The sequence below is a fragment of the Trachurus trachurus genome (genome assembly GCF_905171665.1).
Source record: "Trachurus trachurus genome assembly, chromosome: 1".
NCBI classification, from domain to species: Eukaryota; Metazoa; Chordata; class Actinopteri; order Carangiformes; family Carangidae; genus Trachurus; species Trachurus trachurus.
Genome location: NC_139891.1, coordinates 27,701,723 through 27,719,212, shown reverse-complemented (window position 1 = coordinate 27,719,212; position 17,490 = coordinate 27,701,723). Strand labels below are relative to the sequence as shown.

Below are 17,490 nucleotides of genomic sequence, written 5' to 3'. Positions count from 1 at the left end.
TTTCCTCTTCTTATTTCTGCTGACCAGTGTGGCTTGAAGGAGCCTCCTGGGTAACACTTTATATTAAGGTCCTTGTAATAAGCATTAGTTAATAGGAAATAAGGCCCTTATAAGTGATTACAAAATGTTTATTAACATTATTATGCGTTTATAAGACTATATATGTATTAATAGTCTCGTTATAATATAGTTAAAGCAGAAGTGAGTGATATATTTGTGTTAATATAAGTCTTAAATAGTTATATCTTCCGACAGCAATCACTTACATAGAGTGTTTGGACTGAAACACGGGTCTCTCAGTCCCTCTGCTCTGCTCTGAGCCGAAGAGAAAACATTTATCGTATCCTACAGTTTTTATCCAATGAGGAGAGAGAACGGCATGCAGGGCTGTGTGTGCAGCCAAGGAACGCCGTGAATGTGGTGACGTAGCGACGAGGACTGTTATGGTGCGTTCAAGGAAACTCGTATTTTTCCGACCGTGAAGTGGTACCAGTTCGATCTGGTACGAGTTCACGGGTCGGAAGTTACGAGTGGCCGTTATAGTGACTTTCACCGGTAAAACAGGTCAGAAAAAGTGGGTTGCCTGGAACGCTACAAAGTCGTAAGTTGTGACTTGAAGCTGTAATTTACGATTTCAAAAGCCTGCCTGGAACGCAGCATTAGCGAAAACGACCGGATCACTCACTTCTGCTTTAATAGCAGACTATAAGAGATTTATAATAACTTATAATAAACTTAGTAACTGTTTGTTGATGCTTAAGGACATTAATAAAATCCTCATGAGTTTCTTATAATTGTTCATAACATTACAAACATATTGAGTCAACTAGCCCAACCATGATGTCTTTGTCATGCCTTTATTAATCTTTTTTGTTTGATTTATTAACATTAATATATACTTTATTGCTCATCTATTATAAGGCAAATTGGCCCATTGCCATAATCGCTATAGTCATAGCAGTAGGTTCGTTACCTTTAATTGTCGCTATTTTTAGAACAGCGGATTTCTTGGTTTCCCTCATCAAACTCATCAAATACACAATCCAAAAACTCCAAAACGCTGTCGTGGACAAGTTGTGACCTGCTCATTCACCACACTTTGAGATAACAATGGAACGTTACGAGACAGAGCCGTTTTCGAGGTAAATACAGAGTCTGCTTGCTGAAAAACTGTCCCTGAACGCAACACGCATCAGCGGTTTTGCATGAATTTACCTCTAAAACAACTCCATCTCATAACGTTGCATTATTATCTCATAGCGTGATGAATGTGTAGGTCAACTTGTCCACAACAGCCTTTTGGAGTTTTTGGATTGTGTATTTGATGAGAGGGAAACCAAGAAATTCCATTAGCTTCCATAATGTAGCGCAGCAGTATTTGTCCATATTATGGTTGTGAATGGTGCTCACTTTTCTTCGTCCAATAAAACATCCAAATACCTCCATACTGTTCGTCTGTAATGTCCCTCTTGTATCACTGCTCTTCCTGTGTGAGGGCAAATCTCGCGTGATTTGAACAATTTCTCATGTCGGGGCTTCAATACAAGAGGGACATTACAGACGAGCAGTATGAAGGTATTTGGATGTTTTTTTGTGTGTCTTTTTGGACAAAGAAAAGTGAGCACCATTCACAACCATTATATGGACAAATACTGCTGTGCGGACCCCCCCGTAACTCCGAGAAGGCACGGAGGACTCTGAAAATTCTCCCAGCCCTTAGTCGACATGAGGGTGAGTAGATAATGAGTGAAATTTGAATTTTGGGTGAACTATCCCTTTAAGTAAAAAACTTTGCACACCAGTTTTCAGAAAGGTGCGTCGGAGGAGAAGAGCAGACTTGTAGAGAAACTCCTGCACACTTTCTTCTCACTTGAAACATTTACTAAGCCATTGTTTCGTTCACAGACCTTTCTCAAGGCATTGTCTCTGACCCTCTTTTTTGTCGGCTTCATCTGATGACAGATTCGATTTTTTTTTTTCCTGAAGGTATTTAACTCATTGAGTGCCGCGCTCCTTTCCAAAGTTTTAGTCAAGTGTACCGGCAATTTAGACCACTTTTGACGATTTTTGTAGAGCCACGGTGTATTCTATATTATTGCCACCAACACATACTGTGGTTCATTTGAAAGGTGAAACTTTATGCTTCAAATGGCCACAAACCGTTTGTTTCTACGAGCCTCCGTTCCTGAGAAAACTCAAGCTAAACATGGCTGGGTTTCACCAAAATCCCTGCTTTTTTTTCTAGAAAAGGAGATACAGCGTTGTTTATGAAAGGTGCTCTGTTTGTGCCTGTCGCTCTTCTGACACTTGCATTTCTGGATCAAAGGGCTCGTATAAGATCAATATATACAACAATTGTTGTTTTATTCACAAAACCACCATCGGGGGGGGGGGGGGGGGGGGGGGGGGGGGCAATAACACAGACGCACCGTGCCGTGTCACAGCCTCTCGCCGCGGAAAGTGATGGTCTCTCGGCCACAGCAGGTCGGGAACACCGGCCTCACCGGTGGTCGCGGTCCTTCTGTGGTACGGGTCGGTGCCGGCAGCCTGCTTTGGCCCAGAGACCATCACATTTTACCGCGGGAGGACCTTGGGGAGGACATGGTGTTGCTCGAGATGAAGACCGGGCGGGACTGTCGGCTGAGAGCTTCCTGTTTCAGCTCCGAGCTGCTGGAGCCTCGCGGGTGAGAGCAGAGCAGCTGCGCTGCATCCACATGCAGAACTCCGTTTGCAAAAGCCGAGTTATGATAAAAACTTCCAGATCATGAGCTGTCATGAGTTTTTGATCGTCATCTTTTTCAGTTCTGCTTGTCGTAGAGTCCCCAAATTTACACATAAGGTGTGTTAAAGTGTCTATTTTCATAATTTAAAAAAAAAAGCAAAAAACGTAAAATCTCGTTTTTGGCACTCAACGCATGGGAACGAAAAACAAGAAATTACGTGGTTGGCACTCAATGAGTTTATTTGCTTTAAAAAAAAATTGGGTCGAACTACCTTCAAAAATCAGTTTTCTGAGTTTGTTTTGTGTGCCTGGTAAAATCACTATTTTTTTCTTCCTCCTACTTCCAGTGTTTTTGAGGTAGTTGCCCCAATATTTTTGCCCCCGAGTATAATTCAAACCCATTCTGGGCCTCGAAAAGAAGCAGCTAACAAGAGGAAGCATTGTGAGACAGAGGATGACTCTTCTGGTAAGTTTAACTGCTACTAACTAGTTAGTACAAACTCAAACATGCATAGCTAGCCAAAGCTAGTGTAGACCAAGACGCCTTATGACTGTTGCTGCCCTACGGAAGCGCAGCAGCAGTCTTGAGTGGGCCGCTCCTCTGTTTATCAGTGAGAAAGTTTTCATATTAAAATAATGTAGTTTATTTTCTCTCCAGCTAGGCTATACATACAGTGTACATTGTTGAAATATATAGCTTCTCTCTTTAGTTGTGCACTGTCTGATATGTTTTTGACACTTTTCTGTACATGATAGCCTACTTAGTGCTGTGTACATTCAGCACAGTGATTTGAGTTTGAGTTTAAAGCAGAAGTAAGCGATCCGGTCATTTTGGCTAACTTATGGCGCTTTTCCACTACACTTTCACAGCACGGAACGGCACAGCTCAGCTCGGTAAAGGTGATTTTCCACTACAGCTGAGTTCTTTAGTACCTCCTCAGCGGGGGCGGGGTTGGCACGGGGCTGATCGTGGAGGCGATCGCGGGGCCGCATTGTCCGTCTCTCTTTTTTCAATCCGCTCGTCAGCTCCAAACTCACTCGTCTGCACCTCGTTAACAGACCACAGCGTGGTTTTACACACAGCAACATTTAACTCAGGTGAAGGAATAACTACAGTGTCGATACAGATCAGCAGGCGCTGTTGCCGCTCCGTTTTTGAAATTTCCGGGTTTGATTCTCATGTCGGACGTCGCACTCGCGCCGACGCTCTGCCCAATCAGTGGAAGGCAGTCGGCTGACGTCACGTTATAGTATCGCTTCGGCTCGCTTGGAACCAGGGCCGAGGAGGTACTAAAAATGGTACCTGGTACCAGGTACTAGGGCCAGTGGAAAAGCAAAAAAAGCGGGCCGTGCCGCGCTGTGCCGTGCCAGTGGAAAAGCGCCATTATTGTCAGCTGATGGAGTTAGCAGTCCCCGCCCTCGTCCCTACGTCACAACATTCACGCACATCCCTTGGCTGCACACACAGAGAGGACCGCCCCTTTATGCCATTCTCTCTCCTCATTGGATAAAGGTTGTAGGATACAAGGAAAGTTTTCTCCTCGGCTTACAGCAGAGCAGAGTGACTGACAGACCCGTGTTTAAGACCAAACACTCTATGTAAGTGATTGCCGTCGGAAGATATAACTATTTAAGACTTATATTAACACAAACATTCCGCTTACTTCTGCTTTAATGAAATGTGCTACATTAGGACTCTATTTAAAATGCTTGAAAAATCAACGGCAAAGTGTTATTGCAGGATATATCGATACTTTTTTTTTTTTTTAAATGTCATTATGAAAACACAGATGTAAATTTCCTCTATCCTCATTCTCTACCGACCCCTCCTCAGACTCCTCAGTCTCCTCAAGCTCCTCAACCTCTGATGATGGCAAAGAAGAAGAGGAAGAGAGAAGGGGGATGGGGAACTTTTTAATTGCTTTTGATGCAAATGTTTAAAGTGTGCAAAAGAGCAGCTGCTTTGTAAATTGTTTGAACGTTAAATGTTCAATGGAATTACATTTTTTTTTTAATAGTGTACTTTTTTTTTCAACCTGTTTTAGGTTATTTTTATTTTTAGACATTTAAGTACAAAATTATGTTGCATGTTGTTAAATTATGTTTTGTATTATATGTCTAAATGTTTTAAAGGTGCTTTCAGATGCCTGTTTTAGGTGATTTTTATACATTTTTAGTAAAATGTCTATTTACTTGACAGCCACAGCAATGAATAAAACAATGTTGGGCTTCACTGTTAAAACATTTGTATTACTATGCAATCTTTTCTTCACATTTTATCAAACTTGACCACATGTATTGTTCATTATAGATGTGGAAGTTGTGAAAATCATTGTTAACCATTAATAAATGCATAACAAAAGTTTTATTTGACTAAATAAGGCATTGTTCTCGCTTTAGATCCAGTACCTGCAAAAAGCATAGTTAACTGTTAACAAGTGTATAGTTAACTGATAATAAGGGCATAATAAAGTACATTTTATTTTGATAAAGCAAGCAAAAAAAAAAAATTCTTAAAGGCATAATAATGCACAATAAAAGATTTATCAGCCTTAATAAGACAACTGTAAACAAGTGCATAGTTAACTGATAATAGATGAGCAATAAAGTATATATTAATGTTAATAAATCAAACAAAAAAGATTAATAAAGGCATAACAAAGACATAATGGTTGGGCTAGTTGACTCAATATATGTGTTTGTAATGTTATTATGAACAATTATAAGATACTCATGAGGATTTTATTAAAGCAGAAGTAAGCGATCCGGTCGTTTTGGCTAATGCTGCGTTCCAGGCAGGCTTTTGAAACCGTAAATTACAGCTTCAAGTCACAACTTACGACTTTGTAGCGTTCCAGGCAACCCACTCGTGTTTTTCCGACCTGTTTTACCTGTGAAAGTCACTATAACGGCCACTCGTAACTTCCGACCCGTGAACTCGTACCAGATTGAACTGGTATGACTTCACAGGTCACGAGTTACGAGTTTCCTTGAACGCACCATAACAGTCCTCGTCCCTACAGTACGTCACCACATTCACGGCGTCCCTTGGCTGCACACACAGCCCTGCATGCCGTTCTCTCTCCTCCTTGGATACAAACTGTAGGATACGATAAATGTTTTCTCTTCGGCTCAGAGCAGAGCAGAGTGACTGACAGACCCGTGTTTCGGTCCAAACACTCTATGTAAGTGATTGCTGTCGGAAGATATAACTATTTAAGACTTATATTAGTAGTAGTAGTAATTTATTTGTCCCCGTAGGGAAATTGAGTGAAAGGGGTCTCAGGGGTTAATCGGGGGGGTCCGACCCCCCCAAACCCCCCCGTATTTCGCACTATGGATATAATGCTTCCTGTCTTAATTTCCAAGCTCCACCAATTCAATTCAATTCACCTTTATTTAAAGTGTAAAATCACCAAAACATGGTCTCAGAACACTTTACAAGACAACACACACACACACACACACACACACACACACACACACACACACACACACACACACACACACACACACACACACACACACACACACACACACACACATTTTACTAAAGACTAAAGACCCATCTATTTTCTCAAACATAAGGTATAGCCTGATAGCACGTTTTATTTCTGTTCTGTTGTTTGTTTTGTTTTTGTTATTTGTTTTGTGTCACTATCGTCACTGTTTCTGTTGTTGTTAGGGTCCGGGCAGCACAGCTCAATCAATCATATAAGGGCCTTATTACCTATTAACTAATTACAAGGACCTTAATATAAAGCATTACCCAGTGGTGCTGCATTGCAGCCACCTCTTTCACCATCCTCGTCTGACAAGCTGCCTCAAAATGTCCAATTTTATTGCACCTTCTGCACTTTTTATTCTTAGCTGGGCAGGGATGTATTTTACCATGTTGTCTGTTACAACGGGAACAGATAGGATGTCTTCGGTCTTGCGGTGTAGTACAAAAAAGTTTTTATCAACTACGTCAAATAGCAAAGGCTATTTTATCAAGACCTGACTTGGAGAAATTAGTCCATGCTTTTATCACGACTCGTCTTGATTACTGTAATTCCTTGTATGTAGCTACTGTAGGGATTAGCCAGGCAGGCTTCCCTTGCCGGTCTGCAGCTTGTCCAGAACTCTGCTGCACGTCTGCTAACTCAGACCCGTAGGCGTGAGCACATCACTCCCATCCTGGTGTCCCTACACTGGCTCCCTGTGCACCACATACAGTATACTTTAAGTTTCTGTTATTTGTTTATAAATGTCTGAACAACCTTGCTCCACCATATCTTTCTGATCTGCTTCAGCCTTACTGCCCACCCCGATCAGCTGCTGCTGACAGTCCCCAAAACATGGCTGAAGCTCAGAGGAGACAGAGCGTTTGCCGCCGTTGCTCCCAAGCTCTGGAACGAGCTGCCTTTGAACGTTAGAAAAGCCTCCTCGCTTCCTGTTTTAAAAACACACTTTTATTCCTTAGCGTTTAACACATTTTAATTATTTTCACTTTGTTTGTCATCCTCTAAAAAGCACTTGTCATCGGCTTGTTTGTTTCTTTATTTAAGGCAGCCTAAGTGTTAAAGGGTCTGGGCAGCTAAGCTGCAAGGACGTGTGTTGACAATCTCAAAAAAGTGTAGCAATCAATTAACTCATTGAGTGCCAACCACGTAATTTCTCGTTTTTCGTTCCCATGCGTTGAGTGCCAAAAACGAGATTTTTTGTTTTTTGCTTTTTTTTTTAATTACGAAAATAGACACTTTAATACACATTATATGTAAATTTGGGGACTCTACGACGAGGAGAACTGAAATAGATGACGATCAAAGTCACATGACAGCTCATGATCTGGAAGTTTTTCATCATAACTCGGCTTCTGCAAACGGAGTTCTGCATGCAGATGCAGCACAGCTGCTCTGCTCTCACCTGCGCTGCTGCTCCAGCTGCTCGAGCTGCTCGGAGCAGAAACAGGAAGCTCTCAGCCGACTGTCCCGCCCGGTCTTCATCTGGAGCAACACCGTGTCCTCCCCAAAGTCCTCCCGCGGTAAAATCTGATGGTCTCTGGGCCAAAGCAGACCGCCGGCACCGACCCGTACCACAGAAGGACCGCGACCACCGGTGGGACCTGTGTTCCGGAGCCGCTGTGGCCGACTGACCCTCACGTTCCGCGGCGAGAGGCTGTGACACGGCACGGCGCGTCTGTGTTATTGTTGTTTAGTGGCGCCCCCCCCCCCCCCCCCCCCCCCCCGATGGTGGTTTTGTGAATAGAACAACAATTGTTGTATATAGTTATCTTATACGAGCCCTTTGATCCAGAAATTCGACTGTCAGAAGAGCGACAGGCACAAACAGCGCACCTTTCATAAAAGACGCTCTATCTCCTTTTCTAGAAAAAAAGGAGGGATTTTGGTGAAACCCAGCCATGTTTAGCTTGAGTTTTCTCAGGAACGGAGGCACGTAGAAACAAATGGTTTGTGGCCATTTGAAGCATAAAGTTAAACCTTTCAATTGAGCTACAGTATGTGTTGGTGGCAATAATATAGAATACACTGTGGCTCTACATAAAAAGTCAAAAATAGTCTAAATTGCCGGTACACTTGACTAAAACTTTGGAAAGGAGCGTGGCACTCAATGAGTTAAGGGAGAGCTTAGGCTACTGTTTATCTGTCCTGGTGCTGTCAGTCTCATAACATGTTGAAAAAATGATGTTATCCTGTGCCCCCACCCCTACACACACACACACACACACACACACACACACACACACACACACACACACACACACACACACACACACACACACACACATTACCTACCACTGAGAATTAATTTAATCAATTTAATGCAACAAAGAAAGTATTATTATTAATATTATTATTAATACTTCTGTACATAATGTAGAAACCCTGCTAATAGCTCGCTGATCCTCCCAAGACACACAGATGACTGACTGTAAATGAGACTGTTTCATGTGATCCCAACTTTGATACAAAGTTGTGAATATCAGGCCTGGATAACAGCAATGAGAAAACAGTTCGATACATAGAATGATGTTCCGACGGTCAATGATGCTGTTAGAGTTGTTAGAGACGTATTTACCGCTCATACGCGACACGTTTACATTCATTGTGACATATAGTGGTATGATATTGAAGGAGACGGAGCTCAGCCCTGGTGCGCTAGCTGCGAGCGATCGCATCAAGCCAGGCAGGAAGTCAAACATGAAACCATGAGAGAATTCGGCCAATTTTCAAAATTAAAACAATTTTAATAAAACACTGCGATTGACAAATAGGTACGACATGTTAGTGTGTTTATATATGCCTACTTGTCAATCTATACTCAGCGCGTGAGAGAGATAGGCCTACAGACACAGCTGAGGGGCAGAAGTGCTTGTCAACCGTTGCGGAGAAATGCTCGTCTGGTGTGTCAACAGGGAGGGTGTCCCTGCCATTACGTGGAGGCCGCCCAGGAACAGCAACAGCATACGTGATGTTTCAACTCAGTGCTATGATTGAACACCGGCCCACCAGGAATTGTCCCGGTCCTCCCGGTTAGCCTGCTCATAAATGTATGACTTTATTTTTGTAATATTATGACGTTATTCTACTTTAGTCTTAAATTTACGAGAATAAAGTCGTTAATTTACGTCTTTATTCCCGAAGTCTGTGAAATGCAAATGCATTAATCACTCAGCCCTGTGTGCAAGTGACATTTAACTCATTTTTTGTTTGAACCCCCCCCCCCCCCCCCCCCCCCCAAAAAAAAAAGCTCTGGTGCCCCCAGATAAAAACGCTGGTTTATAGGGACGAAGGTGGGCCGTGAACATTTTTTGATTTTCCAGCAGGCCCTGAGTTGGAAAAGGTTGGGAACCCTTTTAGACTGTTACATTTACAGTTAACCCTTTCATATTTCATAGCAAAAACGTTATTTCATGTGATATTTTAAAGTAGCACTATCGCAAATTCCAATACTTTGTTCGGGCCACTAGATGGGGCAAGTGGTGCAAGTTTTTTTTTTCAGATATTAGTCAGATATTCCAGTGTCAACTGTGGAATGATATCTACCTGTGTCACCAGTGACCCAAATCTCATAGTTACTCTTTCTCATAAAAGAATGAGTTCAGATCAACACAGACAGAAATTTTACATGATAATCAGTTTTATTTGGACTAGTTCACTTCATATTATATGAATAGAAACAGCCAATCAGCTAGGGTGCTTCACTCAGCTGCTTCTTTTCCCTGTAAAAAAAAAAAAAAAAAAAAAGACGATGGATGAATAGTTTGCAGTACATATTTTCATACATTACATCACACTCTGAGTACATGTTGTGGTTTGTTTGCAATGTTATTAATGGCATTTGTTTTCAAAAAGGGTGTCATAAATTTGTTATGATAGACTGGAGCATGGGCTTTGATAGATATTTTATATTCCATTACCTTGCCAGAGTCACGGGTCTTGGCTCTGAGCTTGTTGACCTGGGACTCAGCAATGTCAGCACGCTCCTCAGCCTCCTCCAGCTCATGCTGGATCTTCCTGCACTTGGACAGATGAACATTGGCCTGCTCCTCCTGGAATAGAATATATTGTAAAGTGTTTACATTTTGAAAAAAGGTCAGCATACATACTGTGCATTAAAATATGACATGCTATGAAGTTCCAATTTTTTAAATACATGTTTTGCCCTTACCGCTTCCTCAGCCTGCCTCTTGTAGGACTTCACCTTGAGCTGCAGCTTGTCGACCAGATCCTGCAGCCTGGCAACGTTTTTCTTTTCCCTTGGTGACAAACTCATTCCCGACCTTCACTCTGGGATAACACAGAGCCTTCAGCATGTCAGCAGAGTTCAGACCCAACAGGTAAGCAATCTTGTCAGCAACTGAAAACAGTTAAGTGATTTTATGTTGCACTGACTGCTAATAATAGAAACGAATGACATACAAGAATCTTTGTTGTTACATCCAAATTTTTCATGAATGATCATAAATACTCACCCTCTGTGCCATCGGGCTCAGCCTGCTCCTCACGCTGCTTCTGCTTGAACATCAAGTTACCATGGTGAAGCACAGCACCAGTCAATTTGTAGATCTTCTCCTCATTAGTGAAGCCCAGGATATCAATGGCATTCTGTGTTCACAAAAAGTGTCATCAGAAAATGTAATCACTTAGGCCTGGGACGATAATCAATAAATCAATTAATCGCACGATAAATGAAAATGAACTCGGTCATTTTTCCGGCCTCGATAAATCGCCATGTGCATGCGCACGTATTTGTTTTCCTGGTCTCTCCCTCCAACCAGGCTGGATGACAAGAGGCTTCACTCTGTGCATCGGTCTCAGCACCTGGGCGTTTGTTTTGCAGAATGAAAGGAGTGAACCCTCTTTTCAGTCATCCAGGATCTTTGTTTCCCAGAATGCATTTGGCAGCAACCGGCAGTGCTAGCTGTAAAGCTAAGCAGCTAGAATTTATTTTACCGTAATTCTTGCTGCCGCGCTGTTAACACGTCACTTTTTAAAGTTTTAATATTTTTTCATGCCAGAAAGTCACAGTTTAGATCCCCAGTCTGTGGTCAGTTTATCCACATCGCCTGTTGGGAGATTTTCTCCGACGTTTTTGGAGCTAATGTGGTAGCAGCGAGCAGGAGGAGCGGGGCTTCCCACAGTCTGCAGCCGTCTGCAGCAGCTCACGGGCCGGTCAACCTCCGTCATTGGGGGAGAAAACGACTAAGAAAACTTATCAGCAGGTTTTAGAGGTTTACCACCAGCTGGTTTAATACTTTTTAGGAGATAAATGCTAGTCTCATTGATGAAATCTTACATCTGTGGAAGTCACATTAGTTTGTTTGAATGAAAAGTGGAGCTTCAGGTGTGTAACGTTATTGGACAGAAGAGCTGCACTGCACTGTTTATTATGTTTTGTTTATTTTATTTATTTAGGATAGTAGCTATATAAGTTCTTGTCATTCCAATTACAATGGTTAAAAAGAAATACTCAAGAGAAATAAAAGTTTATCGCATTTAAAAGGGTCTACTTGCATTATTATGAAATACTATTATTATATTAGTGGTTAATTTGTTCTCAAAAATGTGTCAATAATATCGTTTATCGTCAATAATTTATGGGACAATATATCGTCCAGCAAAATTTATTATCGTCCCAGGCCTATAATCACTTTACAAAACACATTAAGAACGCAATTTTGATCATTAACATGCAAATTATTGTAAAGATTTTAACAATGAAGATCACTGACATCAGTGGCTTCCAGCTCAACTTTGTCATCAATACTGGCCACAGTGATCTGACCCATGCTGCACATGGGGAAGTCGTAGGGGTTTGTTGTGATGAGTGACATCTCTGCGAGTGTTTTTCAATCAAATCTCTAAGTACATTAAACATTGTGCATCTGCTTACCAATCAGCTCAGGCTTGTGGTTGGTCATCATCTGGTAGAAGATGTGGTAGCCTCTCTCATCAGGGAGCTGGAATGACACTCTAGACTTCTCCAGCAGATCTGCAAATGTGGGTCTTAAATCACAAACTGGACAATTCTCAACTCCAATCATTTGTATTCACTTTTAGTATTGTTACTTACATGTCTCAATATCAGCACTAGCCAGTTTGCCAGTTGTGCCGAAATGGATCCTGATGAATTTACCCTGTTTGGGACAGCAGTTAAAATCTCTCGATATTGGCAAGGTGTAAGAGGATTTTTTTCTTGTAGACATCTCCCCATACTTACAAAACGAGATGAGTTGTCATTCCTCACAGTTTTGGCATTACCATAGGCCTCCAGCAGTGGATTGGCTGCAATAATCCGATCCTCCAGTGACCCCTATTATTGAAGTGACAAAATCATATCAAAATATGTTTTTTCTTGTGGATATACTACTATACACTGAATACACATTGAGTCATTGTGACATACCTGCATTTTGCCTGGGGTTGCTTCCTTCTTCTTTTCGCCACCACCAACTGAGATTGTGGCAAAGTACTGGATGACACGCTTGGTGTTCACAGTCTTTCCAGCACCAGATTCTCCACTAGGTATAAACAAAGACTTATAAAAGTTTGATCAACACCAGAGAACTCCTAATATCAACACGCCAGCTGGTGATGTAAATCATGTGAGAGACTCTGACGTAAGACTTATTTCATACAAAAATGATGGAGGGAAAAAGGTGGGGGGGAGGAATAGCCTAATATAAAATGATATGTTAAAACAGAAGTTCACTCGTTATTGTTGTTTTGCCTTTATTTTATTTCATTTACCAGTTATGTTTTGTTTGTTATTTAGATTTATTTTACAATTTCACAATTTAAAATATTTATTCTATCTGTATGCACATTAAAATGCCCTAATGCAAATGAACTGAGAAGGAAGTTCTTTCCCTCCTCACCCCTTTTTTTTTTTTTTTTTTTTTTTTTTTTCTTCCCTTGCTCTCTCTCTCCATGATACATTGGATGTTTAGATAGTGATACTTACTGATTTACTTTCTTTTCTGAGCCAAGCAGGCCATGCTGCGCCATCCCTTTTTTATATTTTAATGGCGCAACTGGTTTATTTTGTTTGTTTCTCTTTTTTTGTTGTGTTTGTTGTTTGTGTGTCTGATTGTGAAAGAAAGGGGTTACCAGACCGAGCAAGTAAACTCACTTTTCAAACGGATCGATGAATAAACTAACTATGATTACATTCAACCTTAAGGGCATAAATAACCCCATAAAGCGGAAAAAGATCCTGAACTACCTTAAAAGTCATAAATGTGATATTGCTTTTTTGCAAGAAACCCATTTAACTAACTCTGAACATGAGAAATTAAAACGTGACTGGGTTGGTAAAATGTGTTACAGCTCTTTTAATTCAAGATCAAGAGGGGTTGCTATTCTTTTTAACAAACGACTAGATGTGAACATACTTTCGTCAAATAAAGATGACCAGGGTCGTATGGTTAATATAAAATGTGACATTAATAAAATTCCCTATACCTTAATCTGCTTATACGGACCTAACACAGATGATCCTCATTTTTTTAGAGAACTCTTATTGGACTTGACACAGGTACATGGACAGTGTATAGTGGGTGGAGACTACAACTTGGTACTAGATCCCTCAACTGATCGCTCTACCAAGTTCAAACAGCCTTTAACTACTGCTGCCTCAACTTTGAGAGAAGGGATGAAAAATCTCTCCTTTGTGGATGCCTGGAGAACGAAAAACCCCACTCAGAGAGACTATTCCTTTTATTCTAAGGTTCACGACTCGTATTCAAGGATAGACCTATTTCTTATATCCAGAACACTGTGCATGAAAACGGTGGAATGTATTTATTTAGCTTCAACCTTATCAGATCACTGTCCTCTTAAGATAAGTATTGAAAATACCTCCAGTCCTCTTGCTCCCTTTAGATGGAGGTTAAAACCCCATCTTTTGAGTGATCAGTCTTTTAATGAGTACATTAGTAATGAAATCAAAGCTTTTCTGGAAAGCAATAGAGATTCAGCCTCACATAGCGCAATATGGGAAGCTATGCTAGCATACATCAGAGGCATGATTATCTCTTACACTGCTCAAAAAAGAAAAGAAAAACAAAGTAAACTCACTAGACTGGAACAAACCATCCATGAGCTAGAAAAAGAACACGCACAGACTAAAAACCCTGAATCAACACATCTATTGACACAAAAGAGAATAGAATATTGTAATTTGTGTACTCAAAAGGCAGAAGCAGACATGGCAAAAACCAGATTTCACTACTATGAAAAAGGAGAGAAAACTGGTAAATTACTCAGCTGGCAAATTAAAAAGGAGGAAAACGCAAGAATCATACATAACATTAAAAATAAAGAGGGTGTAAGTATTTCAGATCCCACTGGTATAAATAAATGTTTTGAAGAATACTATCATGACTTGTATAAATCACAGGGTGACATGGACCCCCTCCTGTGTAGGAGATTTTTCGATAACTGCTCGGTCCCTAAACTAAGTGAGGAAAACAGACACCAATTGGAGGTAGAAATTACTAAGGAGGAAGTTATAGAGGCCGTAAATAAGCTACAAATAGGGAAAGCACCAGGGCCAGACGGGTTCCCTGCAGAATTTTTTAAAAACTTTCTGCCCATATTGGTGGAGCCACTTACAAATATGCTCAAGGAATCACTTGAAACTGGCAAGTTACCCTACTCTATGGAGGTGGCCACAATAAATGTGTTTTTAAAATCAGACAAGGATGAACAACTTTGTAGCTCCTACAGACCCCTCTCTATGCTTAATGTCTCATTCAAGATTCTATCCAAATTACTAGCATTAAGGCTAGAGTCGTTCATCATTAATTTAATTCATGTTGATCAGACTGGCTTTATTAAAGGCAGACAGGGCTCTGATAATCTCCGAAAACTATTTCACCTCATCCATGATTCCTCCAACAACTCTGAGAATAGACTGGTGTTCTCCATGGATGCGGAGAAGGCATTCGACAGGGTTGAATGGCCGTTCTTATTCCAAACTATGACTGAAATGAATTTTGGTACCAAATTTATAAATATTGTTAAAACATTATATAGAGCCCCCAGAGCACAAATTGCCACAAATGGTGTGCTGTCGAGACCATTCGACCTCAAGAGGGGCACAAGGCAGGGATGCCCACTATCCCCTTTACTGTTCGCTTTGGCAATCGAACCGCTCGCGGTGGCCATCCGTTCAAACTCAAATATCAGTGGGATTCGAATAGGAAATACAGAATACAAGCTATCACTTTATGCTGACGACCTATTAATTTACATATCCAAACCTGATAAATCTGTGCCACAAATGTGTGAAGTATTGAATGTGTACAGTAAATTGTCTGGGTATAGGTTGAACTTTGGGAAGAGTGATGTCATGCCTTTAGGACCCTGTACTCTTACAAATCTCCCTGACTCAGTCACAAGATTTAAATGGAAACCAGAGGGATTTAAATACCTTGGTGTACATATAAGTAAAGACCTTAGTAATATACATAAATTGAACTTTCATCCACTTATGGCAAAACTTAAGGCCGACTTGATTAAATGGAAAGACCTACCACTATCCGTAATCGGAAGGGTTAACATCATCAAAATGAATGTACTACCAAAATTTTTGTATCTTTATCAATCCATCCCCCTGGAATGCCCCTCTAAATTATTTACTGAGATCAACCAGGTAATCACAAAATTCCTATGGTCTCATAAACATGTACGAATTAAATCGTCAAGCCTGCAAGCCCCATTACATAAAGGAGGACTCACTCTACCAGACTTTAAACTATACTACTTAACTTCCCAATTAAGAGCTGTATGGTACTGGTCTCATGAAAGAACACATACAACGTCATGGATGGACATAGAAAGGTACCTGTTAAAGAACATCCCCCTGAGTGCTCTACCTTTTATTGCAACACAGGGCAAAGATTTCACATCAAACCCAATAATCAGACATACTATTTTGTGTTGGCAGAAATGCCACAACCTCATGGGTATTGAAAATATGATTTCTGTTAGAAGTCCCTTGTGGATCAGCCTTTCTCCACATGAGTTTATGTTTGACCAGATATCCTGCATTTGGCGAGACCGTGGCATTCAAGTGCTGGGTGACATTTGTAAAGACGGCCTAGTTGGTGAATATTCAGAAATTTGTAAACGCTACAATTTACCCTCCTCACATCTTTTTAAATTTTTACAGATAAGAAACTGGATTAAAGTTATATGTGCTGAATTCCCTAGAATTGGTGACACTCCCTTGGGTAAATTAATACAACTATCTGACTCACCAACTGGGTTGATCTCAAAACTTTATAAAACGATTAATGAATATGTGGATTATAATCACTTGAATCTTAAACAGAAATGGGAAAATGACTTGAATACCAGTTATAGTAATCAAGAATGGGAAACTATCCTTAGAAACTCTCAAACTTTTTTAACTTCAACTAAGCATAGAATGATTCAATTTAATATTTTGCACCGCACATATTATACCCCCGATAGACTACACCACATGTATCAATCTGTAACTTCATGTTGCCCAAGATGTACCGCCAGGGACGGCAACCTGGTTCATATGTTGTGGGAATGTGTGAGCCTTCAACCGTTCTGGCAGGGCATCTTTGGCATCTTGTCTAGGATACTCAAAAAAACAGTTACTGCAGATCCCTTAGTGCTCATTCTTGGGGACTTGACCAGACTTCCTGGTTTTACTCTGCATCAGAAAAGGCTTATTCTGCTCTCCACGACAGCCGCTAAAAAATGTATTTTAACAAATTGGAAGTCAACAACTCCACCATCTCTAAAACAATGGTGGAATGAAATGTTATCATATTGCACACCCGAGAAAATTAAGTACAGTGTGAGGGGTAAACCAGAAATATTCCTCAATATATGGGGGCCTCTGATGAAAATAATCCCCCAAATCGAAGCTTCCATTGATTGAATGTAATCATGTAAAATTATGTATAATTATGTATAACTATGGCACATGTCTCAAATTGCTCTTTATTGTATGTATTTTTCATATCCTGCGCGGTCTGGCGGGGGGTGGGTAGGGTATGGGAATGTGTTTGTGTGGACTGTCTGTCTTTAAATGTTTTGTAAATGTTATAATTGCAAATAAAAACAAGTTAAAAAAAAAAAAAAAAAAAAGTTTGATCAAGCTATTTGATTATCTTGGAAAAAACATCAACAAAAATGAAACTTACGTGATCAAGACAGACTGGTTCTCCCTGTCTGTTAAGTCACAAAATAAAGGAATTAAGCACTTATTTCTACAAC

The 17,490-nt window shown here is 40.6% G+C and overlaps 1 protein-coding gene across 1 annotated transcript; it reads right to left on the bottom strand.

The window, feature by feature from the left end:
• Positions 1–9,847: 9,847 nt before the first annotated feature.
• On the bottom strand, positions 9,848–17,490 carry LOC310993304 (myosin heavy chain, fast skeletal muscle-like). Its single transcript, XM_083981624.1, has 10 exons — positions 17,418–17,490; positions 12,635–12,749; positions 12,449–12,541; positions 12,302–12,365; positions 12,122–12,220; positions 11,961–12,064; positions 10,701–10,833; positions 10,397–10,585; positions 10,146–10,277; positions 9,848–9,947 (listed from the first exon to the last, which is right to left on the bottom strand). Exons 2-8 carry the CDS (start codon positions 12,638–12,640, stop codon positions 10,404–10,406), a joined length of 681 nt encoding a protein of 226 aa, XP_083837750.1. The 5' UTR covers positions 12,641–12,749; positions 17,418–17,490; the 3' UTR covers positions 9,848–9,947; positions 10,146–10,277; positions 10,397–10,403.